The 19,353-nt window shown below is 41.3% G+C and overlaps 1 protein-coding gene across 1 annotated transcript in view; it reads right to left on the bottom strand.

Annotated features, from left to right (window-relative positions):
• CACNA1I (calcium voltage-gated channel subunit alpha1 I) overlaps positions 1 to 19,353 on the bottom strand; it is a 682,041-nt gene that overhangs the window by 524,473 nt on the left and 138,215 nt on the right. The window contains exon 4 of the mRNA XM_053689431.1: positions 6,798 to 6,957. Within this exon, the coding sequence (XP_053545406.1) occupies positions 6,798 to 6,957 (160 nt within the window). The remainder of the gene's footprint in view (positions 1 to 6,797; positions 6,958 to 19,353) is intronic.

Genomic DNA, 19,353 nt, shown 5'->3' with positions numbered 1-19,353 from the left:
TCTGTAACACTAACAGGCACTGATACACACACACAATACACAGTCTGTAGCACTAACAGACACTGATACACACACATAATACACAGTCTGTAGAGCTAACAGGTACTGATACACACACAAAATACACAGTCTGTAGCACTAACAGGCACTGATACACACACACACACACACAATACACAGTCTGTAGCGCTAACAGGCACTGATAGACACACACACACAATACACAGTCTGTAGCACTAACAGGCACTGACACACACACACACAATACACAGTCTGTAACACTAACAGGCACTGATACACACACACAATACACAGTCTGTAGCACTAACAGGCACTGATAGACACACACACACAATACACAGTCTGTAGCACTAACAGGCACTGATAGACACACACACACACACAATACACAGTCTGTAGCACTAACAGGCACTGACACACACACACACAATACACAGTCTGTAACACTAACAGGCACTGATATACACACACACAATATACAGTCTGTAGCACTAACAGGCACTGATACACACATAATACACAGTCTGCAGTGCTAACAGACACTGATACAAACACACACACAATACACAGTCTGTAGCACTAACAGGCACTGACACACACACAATACACAGTCTGGAGAACTGACAGGCACTGATACACACACACACAATACACAGTCTGTAGCACTAACAGGCACTGATACACAAACACACAATACACAGTCTGTAGCACTAACAGGCACTGATAGACACACACACAATACACAGTCTGTAGCGCTAACAGGCACTGATACACTCATACAATACACAGTCTGTAGCACTAACAGGTACTGATACACACACACACACAATACACAGTCTGTAGCACTAACAGGCACTGATACACTCATACAATACACAGTCTGTAGCACTAACAGGTACTGATACACACACACACACAATACACAGTCTGTAGCACTAACAGGCACTGATACACACACACAATACACAGTCTGTAACACTAACAGGCACTGATACACACACACACAATATACAGTCTGTAGCACTAACAGGCACTGATACACACACAATACACAGTCTGCAGTGCTAACAGACACTGATACAAACACACACACAATACACAGTCTGTAGCACTAACAGGCACTGACACACACACAATACACAGTCTGGAGAACTGACAGGCACTGATACACACACACAATACACAGTCTGTAGCACTAACAGGCACTGATACACAAACACACAATACACAGTCTGTAGCACTAACAGGCACTGATAGACACACACACAATACACAGTCTGTAGCACTAACAGGCACTGACACACACACAATACACAGTCTGGAGAACTGACAGGCACTGATACACACACACAATACACAGTCTGTAGCACTAACAGGCACTGATACACACACACAATACACAGTCTGTAGAGCTAACAGGCACTGATACACACACAATACACAGTCTGTAGCACTAACAGGCACTGATACACAAACACAATACACAGTCTATAGCGCTAACAAGCACTGATACACACACAATGCACAGTCTGTAGCACTAACAGGCACTGATACACACACACAAACAATACACAGTCTGTAGCGCTAACAGGCACTGACACACGCACAATACACAGTCTGTAGAGCTAACATGCACTGACACACACAAACACAATACACAGTCTGTAGCACTAACAGGCACTGATATACACACACACACACAATACACAGTCTGTAACGCTAACAGGCACTGATACACACACACAATACACAGTCGGTAGCGCTAACAGGCACTGATACAAACACACAATACACAGTCTGTAGCGCTAACAGGCACTGATACACACACACAATACACAGTCTGTAGCACTAACAGGCACTGATACACACACACACAATACACAGTCTGTAGAGCTAACAGGCACTGACACACACAAACACAATACACAGTCTGTAGCACTAACATGCACTGATACACACACACACAATACACAGTCTGTAATGCTAACAGGCACTGATATACACACACACACACACACAATACACGGTCTGTAGCGCTAACAGGCACTGATACACACACACACAATACACAGTCTGTAGCACTAACAGGCACTGATACAAACACAACACACAGTCTGTAACGCTAACAGGCACTGATACACACAAAATACACAGTCTGTAGCACTAACAGGCACTGATAGACACACACACACACAATACACAGTCTGTAGCACTAACAGGCACTGACACACACACACACAATACATAGTTTGTAACACTAACAGGCACTGATACACACACACAATACACAGTCTGTAGCACTAACAGGCACTGATAGACACACACACACAATACACAGTCTGTAGCACTAACAGGCACTGATAGACACACACACACAATACACAATCTGTAGAACTAACAGGCACTGACACACAAACACACAATACACAGTCTGTAACACTAACAGGCACTGATACACACACACAATACACAGTCTGTAGCACTAACAGGCACTGATACACACACACAATACACAGTCTGCAGAGCTAACAGGCACTGATACACACACACAATACACAGTCTGTAGCACTAACAGGCACTGATACACACACACAATACACAGTCTATAGCGCTAACAGGCACTGATACACTCACACAATACACAGTCTGTAGCACTAACAGGTACTGATACACACACACACAATACACAGTCTGTAGCGCTAACAGGCACTGACACACTCACACACAATACACAGTCTGTAGCACTAACAGGCACTGATACACACACAATACACAGTCTGTAGCGCTAACAGGCGCTGATACACACACAATACACAGTCTGTAGCACTAACAGGCACTGATACACACACACAATACACAGTCTGTAACACTAACAGGCACTGATACACACACACACAATATACAGTCTGTAGCGCTAACAGGCACTGATACACACACACAATACACAGTCTGTAACACTAACAGGCACTGATACACACACACACAATACACAGTCTGTAGCACTAACAGGCACTGATACACACACACAATACACAGTCTGTAGCACTAACAGGCACTGATACACACACACAATACACAGTCTGTAGCACTAACAGGCACTGATACACACACAATACACAGTCTGTAGCGCTAACAGGCGCTGATACACACACAATACACAGTCTGTAGCACTAACAGGCACTGATACACACACAACACACAGTCTGTAACGCTAACAGGCACTGATACACACACAATACACAGTCTGTAGCGCTAACAGGCACTGATAGACACACACACACACAATACACAGTCTGTAGCACTAACAGGCACTGACACACACACACACAATACACAGTCTGTAACACTAACAGGCACTGATACACACACACAATACACAGTCTGTAGCACTAACAGGCACTGATAGACACACACACACAATACACAGTCTGTAGCACTAACAGGCACTGATAGACACACACACACACACAATACACAGTCTGTAGCACTAACAGGCACTGACACACACACACACAATACACAGTCTGTAACACTAACAGGCACTGATACACACACACAATACACAGTCTGTAGCACTAACAGACACTGATACACACACATAATACACAGTCTGTAGAGCTAACAGGCACTGATACACACACACAATACACAGTCTGTAGCACTAACAGGCACTGATACACACACACACACACACACACACACACACACACACACACAATACACAGTCTGTAGCGCTAACAGGCACTGATAGACACACACACACAATACACAGTCTGTAGCACTAACAGGCACTGACACACACACACACAATACACAGTCTGTAACACTAACAGGCACTGATACACACACACAATACACAGTCTGTAGCACTAACAGGCACTGATAGACACACACACACAATACACAGTCTGTAGCACTAACAGGCACTGATAGACACACACACACACACACACAATACACAGTCTGTAGCACTAACAGGCATTGACACACACACACACAATACACAGTCTGTAACACTAACAGGCACTGATATACACACACACAATATACAGTCTGTAGCACTAACAGGCACTGATACACACACAATACACAGTCTGCAGTGCTAACAGACACTGATACAAACACACACACAATACACAGTCTGTAGCACTAACAGGCACTGACACACACACAATACACAGTCTGGAGAACTGACAGGCACTGATACACACACACAATACACAGTCTGTAGCACTAACAGGCACTGATACACAAACACACAATGCACAGTCTGTAGCACTAACAGGCACTGATAGACACACACACAATACACAGTCTGTAGCGCTAACAGGCACTGATACACTCATACAATACACAGTCTGTAGCACTAACAGGTACTGATACACACACACACAATACACAGTCTGTAGCACTAACAGGCACTGATACACTCATACAATACACAGTCTGTAGCACTAACAGGTACTGATACACACACACACACAATACACAGTCTGTAGCACTAACAGGCACTGATACACACACACAATACACAGTCTGTAACACTAACAGGCACTGATACACACACACACAATATACAGTCTGTAGCACTAACAGGCACTGATACACACACAATACACAGTCTGCAGTGCTAACAGACACTGATACAAACACACACACAATACACAGTCTGTAGCACTAACAGGCACTGACACACACACAATACACAGTCTGGAGAACTGACAGGCACTGATACACACACACAATACACAGTCTGTAGCACTAACAGGCACTGATACACAAACACACAATACACAGTCTGTAGCACTAACAGGCACTGATAGACACACACACAATACACAGTCTGTAGCACTAACAGGCACTGACACACACACAATACACAGTCTGGAGAACTGACAGGCACTGATACACACACACAATACACAGTCTGTAGCACTAACAGGCACTGATACACACACACAATACACAGTCTGTAGAGCTAACAGGCACTGATACACACACAATACACAGTCTGTAGCACTAACAGGCACTGATACACAAACACAATACACAGTCTATAGCGCTAACAGGCACTGATACACACACAATGCACAGTCTGTAGCACTAACAGGCACTGATACACACACACAAACAATACACAGTCTGTAGCGCTAACAGGCACTGACACACACACAATACACAGTCTGTAGAGCTAACATGCACTGACACACACAAACACAATACACAGTCTGTAGCACTAACAGGCACTGATATACACACACACACACAATACACAGTCTGTAACGCTAACAGGCACTGATACAAACACACAATACACAGTCTGTAGCGCTAACAGGCACTGATACACACACACAATACACAGTCTGTAGCACTAACAGGCACTGATACACACACACAATACACAGTCTGTAGAGCTAACAGGCACTGACACATACAAACACAATACACAGTCTGTAGCACTAACATGCACTGATACACACACACACAATACACAGTCTGTAATGCTAACAGGCACTGATATACACACACACACACACACACAATACACGGTCTGTAGCGCTAACAGGCACTGATACACACACACACAATACACAGTCTGTAGCACTAACAGGCACTGATACACACACACAATACACAGTCTGTAGAGCTAACAGGCACTGATACACAAACACAATACACAGTCTGTAGCGCTAACAGGCACTGATACACACACAATGCACAGTCTGTAGCACTAACAGGCACTGATACACACACACAAACAATACACAGTCAGTAGCGCTAACAGGCACTGACACACACACAATACACAGTCTGTAGAGCTAACATGCACTGACACACACAAACACAATACACAGTCTGTAGCACTAACAGGCACTGATATACACACACACACACACACACAATACACAGTCTGTAACGCTAACAGGCACTGATACACACACACACAATACACAGTCGGTAGCGCTAACAGGCACTGATACAAACACACAATACACAGTCTGTAGCGCTAACAGGCACTGATACACACACACAATACACAGTCTGTAGCACTAACAGGCACTCTCACCTGTGACTACCATAACATGACTACCTGATCCCACATGTGACTACCATAACATGACTACCTGATCTCACCTGTAACTACCGTAACATGACTACTTGATCTCACCTGTGACTACCGTAACATGACTACCTGATAACATCTGGGACTACTGTAACATGACTACCTGATCTCACCTGTGACTACCATAACATGACTACCTAATCCCACCTGTGACTACCATAACATGACTACCTGATCTCACCTGTGACTACTGTAACATGACTACTTGATCTCACCTGTGACTACCGTAACATGACTACTGTGACTACCATAACATGACTACTTGATCTCACCTGTGACTACCATAACATGACTACCTGATCCCTCCTGTGACTACCGTAACATGACTACTTGATCTCACCTGTGACTACCGTAACATGACTACCTGATAACATCTGGGGCTACTGTAACATGACTACCTGATCTCACCTGTGACTAGCGTAACATGACTACCTGATCTCACCTGTGACTACCGTAACATGACTACTGTGACTACCATAACATGACTACCTGATCTCACCTGTGACTACCATAACATAACTACACAACCTCTCTTGTAGTTGTAATATCTCAGTACATAACTCTCCCGTGGAACTTTGTGTCTGCAACTGTCTAACTGACAACCTTCTGCTTCCACACCCCCATCTTCAGGACTACGTGACCCCGGACTCACATAGTAAAGTTGTCATCCAGGAAGCAGCGGTTTCTGAGCAATCCAGCCCACAGCTGTACGCCAATGATCCCAAAGATAAAAAAGACAAAAAAACAGAGGAGGAGGACGTTTCCCAACATGGGCAGGGTGTCCAGCAACAAGTTTACCAAGATTCTCATACCTGAAGAGAAGGAGAGGAAAGAACAGAAGAGAGAGGAAAGTGAGAAGGTTAAGAGAGGAGATTGGACTGCTCGGTACAAGAGGATCACAACCCGGAGAAAACAAGGAGTTAAAGGGCGCAAGGAAGGTGTAAAGGGCAAAGGGACGAACACTGGCATAGGGTTAACTGTCTAACGCACAGACAATCTTATCAAGGTATTGACAATCAGTGACATCCAAATGCCCCCAACTCTGCACCCTGAGGAAGGGTAACAGGACAGTATGAAAAGCCATGAATTTTCACAGCACATGGAAGGACAGACGTGTCACCCACTCCATGCTGCTACCTCACATGACTGGCTCTGGGAACAAAGACCTGCAGAGGGCACATAAACAGTGGCAACATATCTGATAGCCAAGGGGTTAAATGTGTCACTTTTATTTAATGTGTTCCCTGTTTTCATATGGTTAACACTGGAACAAACAAACACCTTTCCATATTCCATTCTACCATATGGAGTTTCTGAAGCTGAATCAGTGAGATATAGAGAACTATTTCACACTTTAATGAATTGCCTCTTTAGGGTAACATAGGAGTTGGTGATACTTGATTCACTTAGATACACTTCACATTTTACAAATGAACTCTATAAAAGTCATTGGAGACAAATGTTTCTCTCTTGTGGGTTTCTTGAAATTTTAATGAATTTAGTCAACAGTTTCTTTATTTCATTAGACCCATTCATAGAAAGCCAATGACATTTGTGGGATCCTTAGAAAAATCAGAAATGTTGTGCAGACAGAATCTTTTTATCGTAACATTAATTGTGTAAGTGCAGTGCCGAGCTACTGTACATGACAAAGGGCAGATGTTGGTCATTATTTCAGTTCTGTAATGGCTGTCACCTTTGAGAAATAAACAGCCATTTGTGACAAATTCCACATGGACTTCATATAACCCCAGACTACACTGTTTAAACTATAACGGTCTTCCCCAAAACATTTCAAATTATTTTGCTCATGGGCAAAATATACTGATATTGGATGACATGAATGTCCACAAACAGATGCAAACACTACTTGCTTAATTAATTACATTAAACTAAAAGTAATAATAAGTATATTTACACTAATACAAATGACCAATCACACAACAAAACAAATATGCATGCCCACATTAACCATAATCAGTTAGAGAGAAATACAATCAAATTTCTATGGTCTTCAAACACATCAGGTTAAAGGGACACTTAACCCACATTTTTTCCTTTCATGATTCAGATAGATCAGCAATTTTAATCAACTTTCTAATTTACTCCTATTATCATTTTTCTTCATTATCTTGTTATCTTTATTTAAAAAGCAGGAATGTAAAGCTTAGGAGTCTGCCCATTTTAGGTTCAGCACCCTGGATAGTGCTTACTTATTAGTGGCTACATTTAGTTTTACATTCCGGCTTTTTAAATAAAGATAGCAAGAGATTGAAGAAAAATTGATAATAGGAGTAAATTAGAAAGCTGATTAAAATGTGGGTTTAGTGTCCCTTTAAATGTACACGTCATCTATTGGAACACAACACATTATTAAACAGGATCAGACCCTTTACAGACCCTACAACCTGTGATGTAATCACTAAACTAAGGAACCTGCCATCTTGATTGTTTGTTGCTAATCTGGCACATTTGGTTGTTGGATTATGAAATTGTGAAAGTAACAATATAGGAGTTAAATGTTCACACAACAGGTATGGCCACCTGCTAGGTATGTGATATTTATTTATAGTGTGCTGGAAGCCCTACGGAACAAGTCAGTAACACAATAAGAATTCAGCCCCTCCCCCTACGCCTGGGAAGCGTTTTTGGATGCTTTCCATCATTGTCTTCTATACTGTTCTTGGTTTGTGGGCAAACAGATGGCTTTGCTTCTTGCTGCCATTAATCTGGCAACGACATCAACACAAAAACCGACTCTGTAATTGGTGAAGATGCTTCAAAGCCCAGAATTGTGTGTCAGCTTTGGATTTTGCCAGACGGATAATGTTTAGTGTAAGTATCAGCTGAAAGCCTTTGTCTGTTTAATGTTGGGCATTTTCTAATTTACTAATTAGGAACATAGAAGCTGCTAATTAGCTGAGATATGACAAAGGGGGCAGGGCCAAGAGCTGTTTAGGGCTGTGAATGTCCCTCTGGGATACTGTAATCCAGACTTTGATGACCGGGGTCTCTCTCCTAGTGTGGCCACAGTAATACAATTATTATTATAGATAGAGCACCATCTATCATTTTCCATATAGGGACATAAAACCCAGATGTTTTCTTTCATGATTCAGAACATACAGTTTTAAAACAACTTTCCAAATGACTTCTATTATCAAGTTTTCTATGTTTTCCTTTTATCCTTTGTTGAAAAGCAGGGATGTAGGTTTAGGAGTATGCACATGCCCGCAGCATTATATAGCAGCAGTTTTGCAACAATTTTATACATTAGCCAGAGCACTAGATGGCAGCAGTTTTATAATAATGTTATACATTAGCAAGAGCACTAGATGGCAGCAGTTTTATAAGAATGTTATACATTAGCAAGAGCACTAGATGGCAGCAGTTTTATAATAATGTTATACATTAGCAAGAGCAATAGATGGCAGCAGTTGTATAATGTTATACATTAGCAAGAGCACTAGATGGCAGTAGTTTTATAACAATGTTATACATTAGCAAGAGCACTAGATGGCAGCAGTTTTATAACAATGTTATACATTAGCAAGAGCACTAGATGGCAGCAGTTATATAATAATGTTATACATTAGCAAGAGCACTAGATGGCAGCAGTTTTATAATAATGTTATACATTAGCAGGGGCACTAGATGGCAGCAGTTTTATAACAATGTTATACATTAGTAAGAGCACTAGATGGCAGCAGTTTTATAATAATGTTATACATTAGCAAGAGCACTAGATGGCAGCACTATTTCCTATCATGTACTGGTTCAGGCATGTGCACGATACCTACCTAGAGATCTCTTCCACAAAGAATAACATAAAAATGAAGCAAATTTGATAATAGAAATGCATTGGAAAATTTTTAATTGTATTTTTAATTTGAAAAATGAAAAAAAAATGGGTTTCCTATCCCTTTATCCTGCCATCTAGTGCTCTAGACATGTGCACGCTCCTGATCTTACCTTCCTGCTTTTCAACAAAAAATACCAAGAGAAAGAAGAAAATGTGATAATAGAAGTAAATTAGAAAGTTATTTAAGATCACTGCTCTATCTGAATCATGAAAGAAAAACATGGTGTTTCATGTCCCTTTAAACATGTAATAGCCATGAGCCAATATCAGACTCATATACACTGTAACTCCTGCACATGCTCAGCAGGGGCTGGTGCCTCAGTAAGTGTGCATATAACTGTATCATGTGACAGCCATCAGCCAATCACAGACTCATAGACACTGTAACTCTTGCACATGTTCAGTAGTAACTGATGCCTCAAACAGTGTGCATATAACTGTATCTGGGGGAAGGTGAGTGTGTTATCTGGGGGAATAGATGTGTCTGATCTGGGGGAAGGTAAGTGTGTTTTATGGGGAATAGATGTGTCTGATCTGGGGGGAAGGTAAGTGTGTTATATGGGGAATAGATGTGTTTGATCTGGGGGAAGGTGAGTGTGTTATATGGTGGAATAGATGTGTCTGATCTGGGGGGAAGGTGAATGTGTTATATGGGGAATAGATGTGTCTGATCTGGGGGAAGGTGAATGTGTTATATGGGGAATAGAAGTCTCTGATCTGGGGGAAGGTGAGTGTATTATATGAGGGAATAGATGTGTTTGATCTGGGGGAAGGTAAATGTGTTATATGGGAAATAGATGTGCCTGATCTGGAGAAAGGTGAGTGTGTTATATGGGGAATAGATGTGTCTGATCTGGGGGAAGGTGATTGTGTTATATGGGGAATAGATGTGTCTGATTTGGGGGGAAGTTGAGTGTGTTATATGGGGAATAGATGTGTCTGATCTGAGGGAAGGTGAGTGTGTTATATGGAGAATAGATGTGTCTTTTCTGGGGGAAGGTGAGTGTGTTATATGCAGAATAGATGTGTCTGATCTGGGGGAAGGTGAGGGTGTTTTATGCAGAATAGATGTGTCTGATCTGGGGGAAGGTGAGTGTGTTATACAGGGAATAGATGTGTCTGATCTGTGGGGAAGGTGAGTGTGTTATATGGGGAATAGATGTGTCTGATCTGTGGGGAAGGTGGGTGTGTTATATGGGGAATAGATGTGTATGATCTGGGGGAAGGTGAGTGTAACGGTACCAACCGGATACCAAGGGTTAACACCAGGGAACAATGTCCTACATAGGGAATCAGCAGTTCACAACCCAGCCAGTTGTCAGGTTTAAACAGAATGAATTTTATTAAGGCTCATATGCCCAGTATTTATGCAGGTCTGACCCCCCCCCCAGAAGGGGGGTTGAAAGAATGTTGTACATTAGATGGAGGGAACACGCCCTTTTACATGATACAATAGAATACCTTGCTCAAGCTGATAACAATTTAAACACAGACACACACTTGGCTTTCCTTATCATCTAGGGTCTGCTCTCTGAGGTTGATTAAACAATGGACTGTGTATCAATAACATTAATGACAGTGCACCATAGCTGAGGCTAAAGCTGAACACAGTTAACTCTTTCAGTGCTGACAGAAGGGTCTGTCACATCTACATAGCACAATATACAGCCTATAGACAACCTTTCTCACGTTATAGTCCAGAAGTGGCTAGGTTTGCCACAATGCTCCCCCAGAACCAAGCCGGCATACACAGTCTGATCCCAACGGATCGGCTTGGGGATGTCCGGGGCAACAACTTTCGGCTCAAGTAAGCTACGGGGTGTTCTCCGCCATCTGCTCCAACTTGGCTCAGTACTGCCCCCACCCCAAACATGGAAGCATCTCTTCCCGGAGGGACTGGGCTTGGGTAGTCACAGGGTTAACATCAGCGGGATCCATGGGAGCATAGGCAGAAACAAGGGGGGCCAAGTCATTTCCAAGGAGAACATCAGCAGGTAAGTCCTTCTTGACCCCCACATTCACAAGTCTAGCGCCCACTCCCCAATCCAAATGTACCCTGGCAACAGGTAGGCGGAACACAGTGCCCCCTGCTACCCTCACAGCCACAGTGTCTCCAGTGTGCTGTTTCTCAGGCACCAAGTTCTCTTGAAGCAAGGTCATGGTAGCACCAGTATCCCGTAGACAACTGACCTCCTTCCCATTCACTTTAACCCGTTGCCGGTTATTCCGGTGGGCAGCTTGCACGGGGTCTGCTTCATGTAGGCTGCCCCAGCATTCTGGCGCCTCTACGTAGCGGGCCACAGGCTGAGGATTATGTGGGATTCCGCCAGCGGGTCTTCTCCAGGACTGTGCTTGATTCGCTGCGTTTAGGGGACACTCTGGTCTTTTGTGCCCTAGTTGCTTACATCCAAAGCACCGAATAGGTTGTGAGTAGCCCCGCGAATTGAACCGGGCTCTCTGAGGGTAGTTCGTGGCCGGAGGCCGTGTGGTATAGCGGTGCGCCGGGGGTTGGTAACTGGCAGCTGCTGGGGTGACTGGGGGTCTGTACTCCACTCTAGCAGTGGGCAATCGGTATACTGCTCCCCCTGCCCCTCGTACTGCCACGGATCCGCCAGTGGGTGCTGTATCCGGCACCAAATGGGGAGCTATCAGGGTTAAAGTAGCTCCCGAATCCCGAAGTCCCTGGACCGACATCACCTCATGCAGAATTCCCAGGGGTTCCTCGGCTTGGGTGCTCAACACCTCATGAGCGGCTGGCTCCGTTTGGTAATGGTGAGCAGCCGCCCTTGGGGCCAGGTTCTGTCTGACCTGGTTCCAAGCTTGTCTGCTCCGATTTTGGGTGCACTCACGTGCCATATGTCCCCACTGCTTGCAGGTGTGGCATTGTATATTAGCCCATCCGTTGTTAGGCTGTAGTCCATGGCGCCTCCTGGCATCAAAATGCTGGTCTGCTAATCTGGCTGCTTCGGTTAAGGTGAGGGGTTTTCGATCTCTCACCCATTCTTGGGCTTCTGGGGACAAGCCGTTAAAGAATTGCTCCAACAGCATCAGTTGTCGCAATTCTTCCATGGTGGTAGCTTGGCTGGCCTGTATCCACCCCTGAGATGCTTGATCCAGCTTGTGGGCCCACTCTGCATGGGAATCTCTTACTGGCTTGCGCAGGCCTCTAAACTTGCGCCGGTATGCCTCTGAGGTAATGGCATATCTTTCCAAGATCGCTCTCTTCACTTTAGCGTAATCCTTGCTGTCCTCCCTGGGTACAGCGCGATACGCTTCCGCTGCCCTACCGGCTAGCTTGCCTGCTAGCACCGGCACCCATACGGACTGCTCCAAATCATGTAACTCGCACAGTCTCTCAAAATCCTGTAAATACCCATCAATCTCATCCTTCTCCTCACAAAACATTTTAAATGCATGGTATGGGATTTTGGGTCTTACTGGGTTGCTGAGTGCGTCCAAAATGGATTCTGCTCGGGAGGATGCATTCCGTGGACTGTGTGCCATCACGTACTCCTGCACATCTGCCATTACCACGGATAGCATATCCCGTGGTACAGGTTGGGGTAAAAATTCCAGCCTGGTCCTCATTTCCCTCTGGTATAGGGTCTCCTCCATGGCTGCTGGAGGCGTAGCGCTGCGAGCTCTGTCTCCCTCCATCAGCTCAGCAATTAATATAGCCTTGGGTTTGCTGCTGCCTATCTTTCCCCTGGCTTCTAGCAGTTCCTTTTACGTTTGTCTCTTTAGCTTAGAATAATCCATCTCCATTCACTTCGGTCCCTGGTACTCCTTCCATCTTAGTCAGTATTGTAGTAATCCCCCTCTTCCTGAGGTTACTGGCTTGTGTAGTTGCTCTTCTGGGCGATAAGGTTCATCCCGTCGCTTGCCACCAATTGTAACGGTACCAACCGGATACCAAGGGTTAACACCAGGGAACAATGTCCTACATAGGGAATCAGCAGTTCACAACCCAGCCAGTTGTCAGGTTTAAACAGAATGAATTTTATTAAGGCTCATATGCCCAGTATTTATGCAGGTCTGACCCCCCCCAGAAGGGGGGTTGAAAGAATGTTGTACATTAGATGGAGGGAACACGCCCTTTTACATGATACAATAGAATACCTTGCTCAAGCTGATAACAATTTAAACACAGACACACACTTGGCTTTCCTTATCATCTAGGGTCTGCTCTCTGAGGTTGATTAAACAATGGACTGTGTATCAATAACATTAATGACAGTGCACCATAGCTGAGGCTAAAGCTGAACACAGTTAACTCTTTCAGTGCTGACAGAAGGGTCTGTCACATCTACATAGCACAATATACAGCCTATAGACAACCTTTCTCACGTTATAGTCCAGAAGTGGCTAGGTTTGCCACAGTGAGTGTGTTATATGGGGGAATAGATGTCTCTGATCTGGGGGAAGGTGAGTGTGTTATATGGGGGAATAGATGTCTCTGATCTGGGGGAAGGTGAGTGTATTATATCCAGAATAGATGAGCCTGATCTGGGGGAAGGTGAGTGTGTTATATGGGGAATAGATTAGGGATGGGCGAATGTTTCGCAACATTCGAAAAACGGCACGAATTTTAACACATTCGTTCGTTCGAATCGAATTTCGAATGTTTACATAACATTCTAACATTCGATTTTCGAATATTCGGTTTCGAATTTTATGATTACATTTGAAAATATTCAAATTCGAAAAATTTGAATTTAGATTGTAATAGTATTTCTAATGCTTTTTCTTTAAATGTAATATTCGAATTATGCAATATTCGAATTCGAAAAATTCGAATTTAGATTGTAATAGTATTTCTAATACTTTTTCTTTAAATGTAATATTCGAATTTTGCAATACGTGTATTCGAATTCGAAAAATTCGAATTTAGATTGTAATAGTATTTCTAATGCTTTTTCTTTAAATGTAATATTCGAATTATGCAATACGTGTATTCGAATTCGAAAAATTCGAATTTAGATTGTAATAGTATTTCTAATGCTTTTTCTTTAAATGTAATGTTCGAATTATGCAATATTCGAATTCGAAAAATTCGAATTTAGATTGTAATAGTATTTCTAATGCTTTTTCTTTAAATGTAATATTCGAATTATGCAATATTCGAATTCGAAAAATTCGAATTTAGATTGTAATAGTATTTCTAATGCTTTTTCTTTAAATGTAATATTCGAATGATGCACTATTCGAATTCGAAAAATTCGAATTTAGATTGTAATAGTATTTCTAATGCTTTTTCTTTAAATGTAATATTCGAATTATGCAATACGTGTATTCGAATTCGAAAAATTCGAATTTAGATTGTAATAGTATTTCTAATGCTTTTTCTTTAAATGTAATATTCGAATTATGCAATATGTGTATTCGAATTCGAAAAATTCGAATTTAGATTGTAATAGTATTTCTAATGCTTTTTCTTTAAATGTAATATTCGAATTATGCAAAACGTGTATTCGAATTCGAAAAATTCGAATTTAGATTGTAATAGTATTTCTAATGCTTTTAAATGAAATATTCGAATTATGCAATATTCGAATTCGAAAAATTCGAATTTATATTCGGATTCGAAAAATTTGAATTTATATTCGAATTCGAAAAATTCGAATTTCGAATGTAGACATTCGATATAATTATAAACATTCGAATTCGAAAGTGACATTCGAAAACTGTAAATAACATTCGATTTTTGAATTTTTAAGAATATTCGTTCTTATCGACATTCGAATTTAGAATTCGAATTTCGGTAATAACATTCGTTCTACATTCGAAATTCGAAAATTTGCACATTCGCCCATCCCTAGAATAGATGTGTCTGATCTGTGGGGAAGGTGAGTGTGTTATATGCAGAATGGAGGAGCCTGATCTGGGGGAAGGTGAGTGTGTTATATGGGGAATAGATGTGTCTGTTCTGGGGGAAGGTAAATGTATTATATGGGGAATAGATGTGTCTGATCTGGTGGAAGGTGAGTGTGTTATATGGGGAATAGATGTGTCTGATCTGGGGGAAGGTGAATGTGCTATCTGGAGGACAAGATGTGTCTGATATGGGGAAGGTGAGTGTGTTATATGGGGAATAGATGTGTCTGATCTGGGGGAAGGTGAGTGTGTTATATGGGGAATTGATGTGTTTGATCTTGGGAAAGGTGAGTGTGTTATATGGGGAATAGATGTGTCTGATCTGTGGGGAAGGTGAGTGTGTTATATGCAGAATGGATGAGCCTGATCTGGGGGAAGGTGAGTGTGTTTATATGGGGAATAGATGTGTCTGTTCTGGGGGAAGGTGAGTGTGTTATATGGGGAATAGATGTGTATGATCTGGGGGAAGGTGAGTGTGTTATATGGGGAATAGATGTGTCTGTTCTGGGGGGAAGTTTAGTGTGTTATATGGGGAATAGATGTGTCTGTTCTGGGGGAAGGTGAGTGTGTTATATGGGGAATAGATGTGTATGATCTGGGGGAAGGTGAGTGTGTTATATGGGGAATAGATGTGTCTGTTCTGGGGGAAGGTGAGTGTGTTATATGGGGAATAGATGTGTCTGATCTGGGGGAAGGTGAGTGTGTGATATGGGGAATAGATGTGTCTGTTCTGGGGGAAGGTGAGTGTGTTATATGGGGAATAGATGTGTCTGATCTGTGGGGAAGGTGAGTGTGTTATATGGGGAATAGATGTGTATGATCTTGGGGAAGGTGAGTGTGTTATCTGCGAAATAGATGTGTCTGATCTAGGGGAAGGTGAGTGTGTTATATGGTGAATAGATGTGTCTGATCTGGGGGAAGGTGAGTGTGTTATATGGGGAATAGATGTGTCTGATCTGGGGGGAAGGTGAGTGTGTTATATGGGGAATAGATGTGTCTGATCTGGGGGGAAGGTGAGTGTGTTATATGGGGAATAGATGTGTCTGATCTGGGGGGAAGGTGAGTGTGTTATATGGGGAATAGATGTGTCTGATCTGGGGGGAAGGTATATTATATGGGGAATAGATGTGTCTGATTTGGGGGGAAGTTGAGTGTGTAATATGGGGGAATAGATGTGTCTGATCTGGGGGAAGGTGAGTGTGTTATATGGGGAATAGATGTGTCTGATCTGGGGAGAAGGTGAGTGTGTTATCTGGGGAATAGATGTGTCTGATCTGGGGGAAGGTAAGTGTGTTATATGGGGGAATAGATGTGTCTGTTCTGAGCGGAAGGTGCCTGTGTTATATGGGGAATAGATGTGTCTGATCTGTGTGGAAGGTGAGTGTGTTAAAATGGGAATAGATGCGTCTGATCTGGGGGAAGGTGAGTGTGTTATATGGGGGAATAGATGTCTCTGATCTGGGGGAAGGTGAGTGTGTTATATGGGGGAATAGATGTCTCTGATCTGGGGGAAGGTGAGTGTATTATATCCAGAATAGATGAGCCTGATCTGGGGGAAGGTGAGTGTGTTATATGGGGAATAGATTAGGGATGGGCGAATGTTTCGCAACTTTCGAAAAACGGCACGAATTTTAACACATTCGTTCGTTCGAATCGAATTTTGAATGTTTACATAACATTCTAACATTCGATTTTTGAATATTCGGTTTCGAATTTTATGATTACATTTGAAAATATTCGAATTCGAAAAATTTGAATTTAGATTGTAATAGTATTTCTAATGCTTTTTCTTTAAATGTAATATTCGAATTATGCAATATTCGAATTCGAAAAATTCGAATTTAGATTGTAATAGTATTTCGAATACTTTTTCTTTAAATGTAATATTCGAATTATGCAATACGTGTATTCGAATTCGAAAAATTCGAATTTAGATTGTAATAGTATTTCTAATGCTTTTTCTTTAAATGTAATATTCGAATTATGCAATACGTGTATTCGAATTCGAAAAATTCGAATTTAGATTGTAATAGTATTTCTAATGCTTTTTCTTTAAATGTAATGTTCGAATTATGCAATATTCGAATTCGAAAAATTCGAATTTAGATTGTAATAGTATTTCTAATGCTTTTTCTTTAAATGTAATATTCGAATTATGCAATATTCGAATTCGAAAAATTCGAATTTAGATTGTAATAGTATTTCTAATGCTTTTTCTTTAAATGTAATATTCGAATGATGCACTATTCGAATTCGAAAAATTCGAATTTAGATTGTAATAGTATTTCTAATGCTTTTTCTTTAAATGTAATATTCGAATTATGCAATACGTGTATTCGAATTCGAAAAATTCGAATTTAGATTGTAATAGTATTTCTAATGCTTTTTCTTTAAATGTAATATTCGAATTATGCAATATTCGAATTCGAAAAATTCGAATTTAGATTGTAATAGTATTTCTAATGCCTTTTCTTTAAATGTAATATTCGAATTATGCAATATTCGAATTCGAAAAATTCGAATTTAGATTGTAATAGTATTTCTAATGCTTTTTCTTTAAATGTAATATTCTAATTATGCACTATTCGAATTCGAAAAATTCGAATTTAGATTGTAATAGTATTTCTAATGCTTTTTCTTTAAATGTAATATTCGAATTATGCAATACGTGTATTCGAATTCGAAAAATTCGAATTTAGATTGTAATAGTATTTCTAATGCTTTTTCTTTAAATGTAATATTCGAATTATGCAATATGTGTATTCGAATTCGAAAAATTCGAATTTAGATTGTAATAGTATTTCTAATGCTTTTTCTTTAAATGTAATATTCGAATTATGCAAAACGTGTATTCGAATTCGAAAAATTCGAATTTAGATTGTAATAGTATTTCTAATGCTTTTAAATGAAATATTCGAATTATGCAATATTCGAATTCGAAAAATTCGAATTTATATTCGAATTCGAAAAATTTGAATTTATATTCGAATTCGAAAAATTCGAATTTCGAATGTAGACATTCGATATAATTATAAACATTCGAATTCGAAAGTGACATTCGAATACTGTAAATAACATTCGATTTTTGAATTTTTAAGAATATTCGTTCTTATCGACATTCGAATTTAGAATTCGAATTTCGGTAATAACTTTCATTCTACATTCGAAATTCGAAAATTTGCACATTCGCCCATCCCTAGAATAGATGTGTCTGATCTGTGGGGAAGGTGAGTGTGTTATATGCAGAATGGAGGAGCCTGATCTGGGGGAAGGTGAGTGTGTTATATGGGGAATAGATGTGTCTGTTCTGGGGGAAGGTAAATGTATTATATGGGGAATAGATGTGTCTGATCTGGTGGAAGGTGAGTGTGTTATATGGGGAATAGATGTGTCTGATCTGGGGGAAGGTGAATGTGCTATCTGGAGGGCAAGATGTGTCTGATATGGGGAAGGTGAGTGTGTTATATGGGGA

The sequence above is a fragment of the Bombina bombina genome, chromosome 7 (assembly GCF_027579735.1).
Source record: "Bombina bombina isolate aBomBom1 chromosome 7, aBomBom1.pri, whole genome shotgun sequence".
Taxonomy (NCBI): domain Eukaryota; kingdom Metazoa; phylum Chordata; class Amphibia; order Anura; family Bombinatoridae; genus Bombina; species Bombina bombina.
The sequence above is the reverse complement of the archived record's forward strand: the minus strand, read 5'-3'. Positions and strand labels throughout refer to the sequence as shown.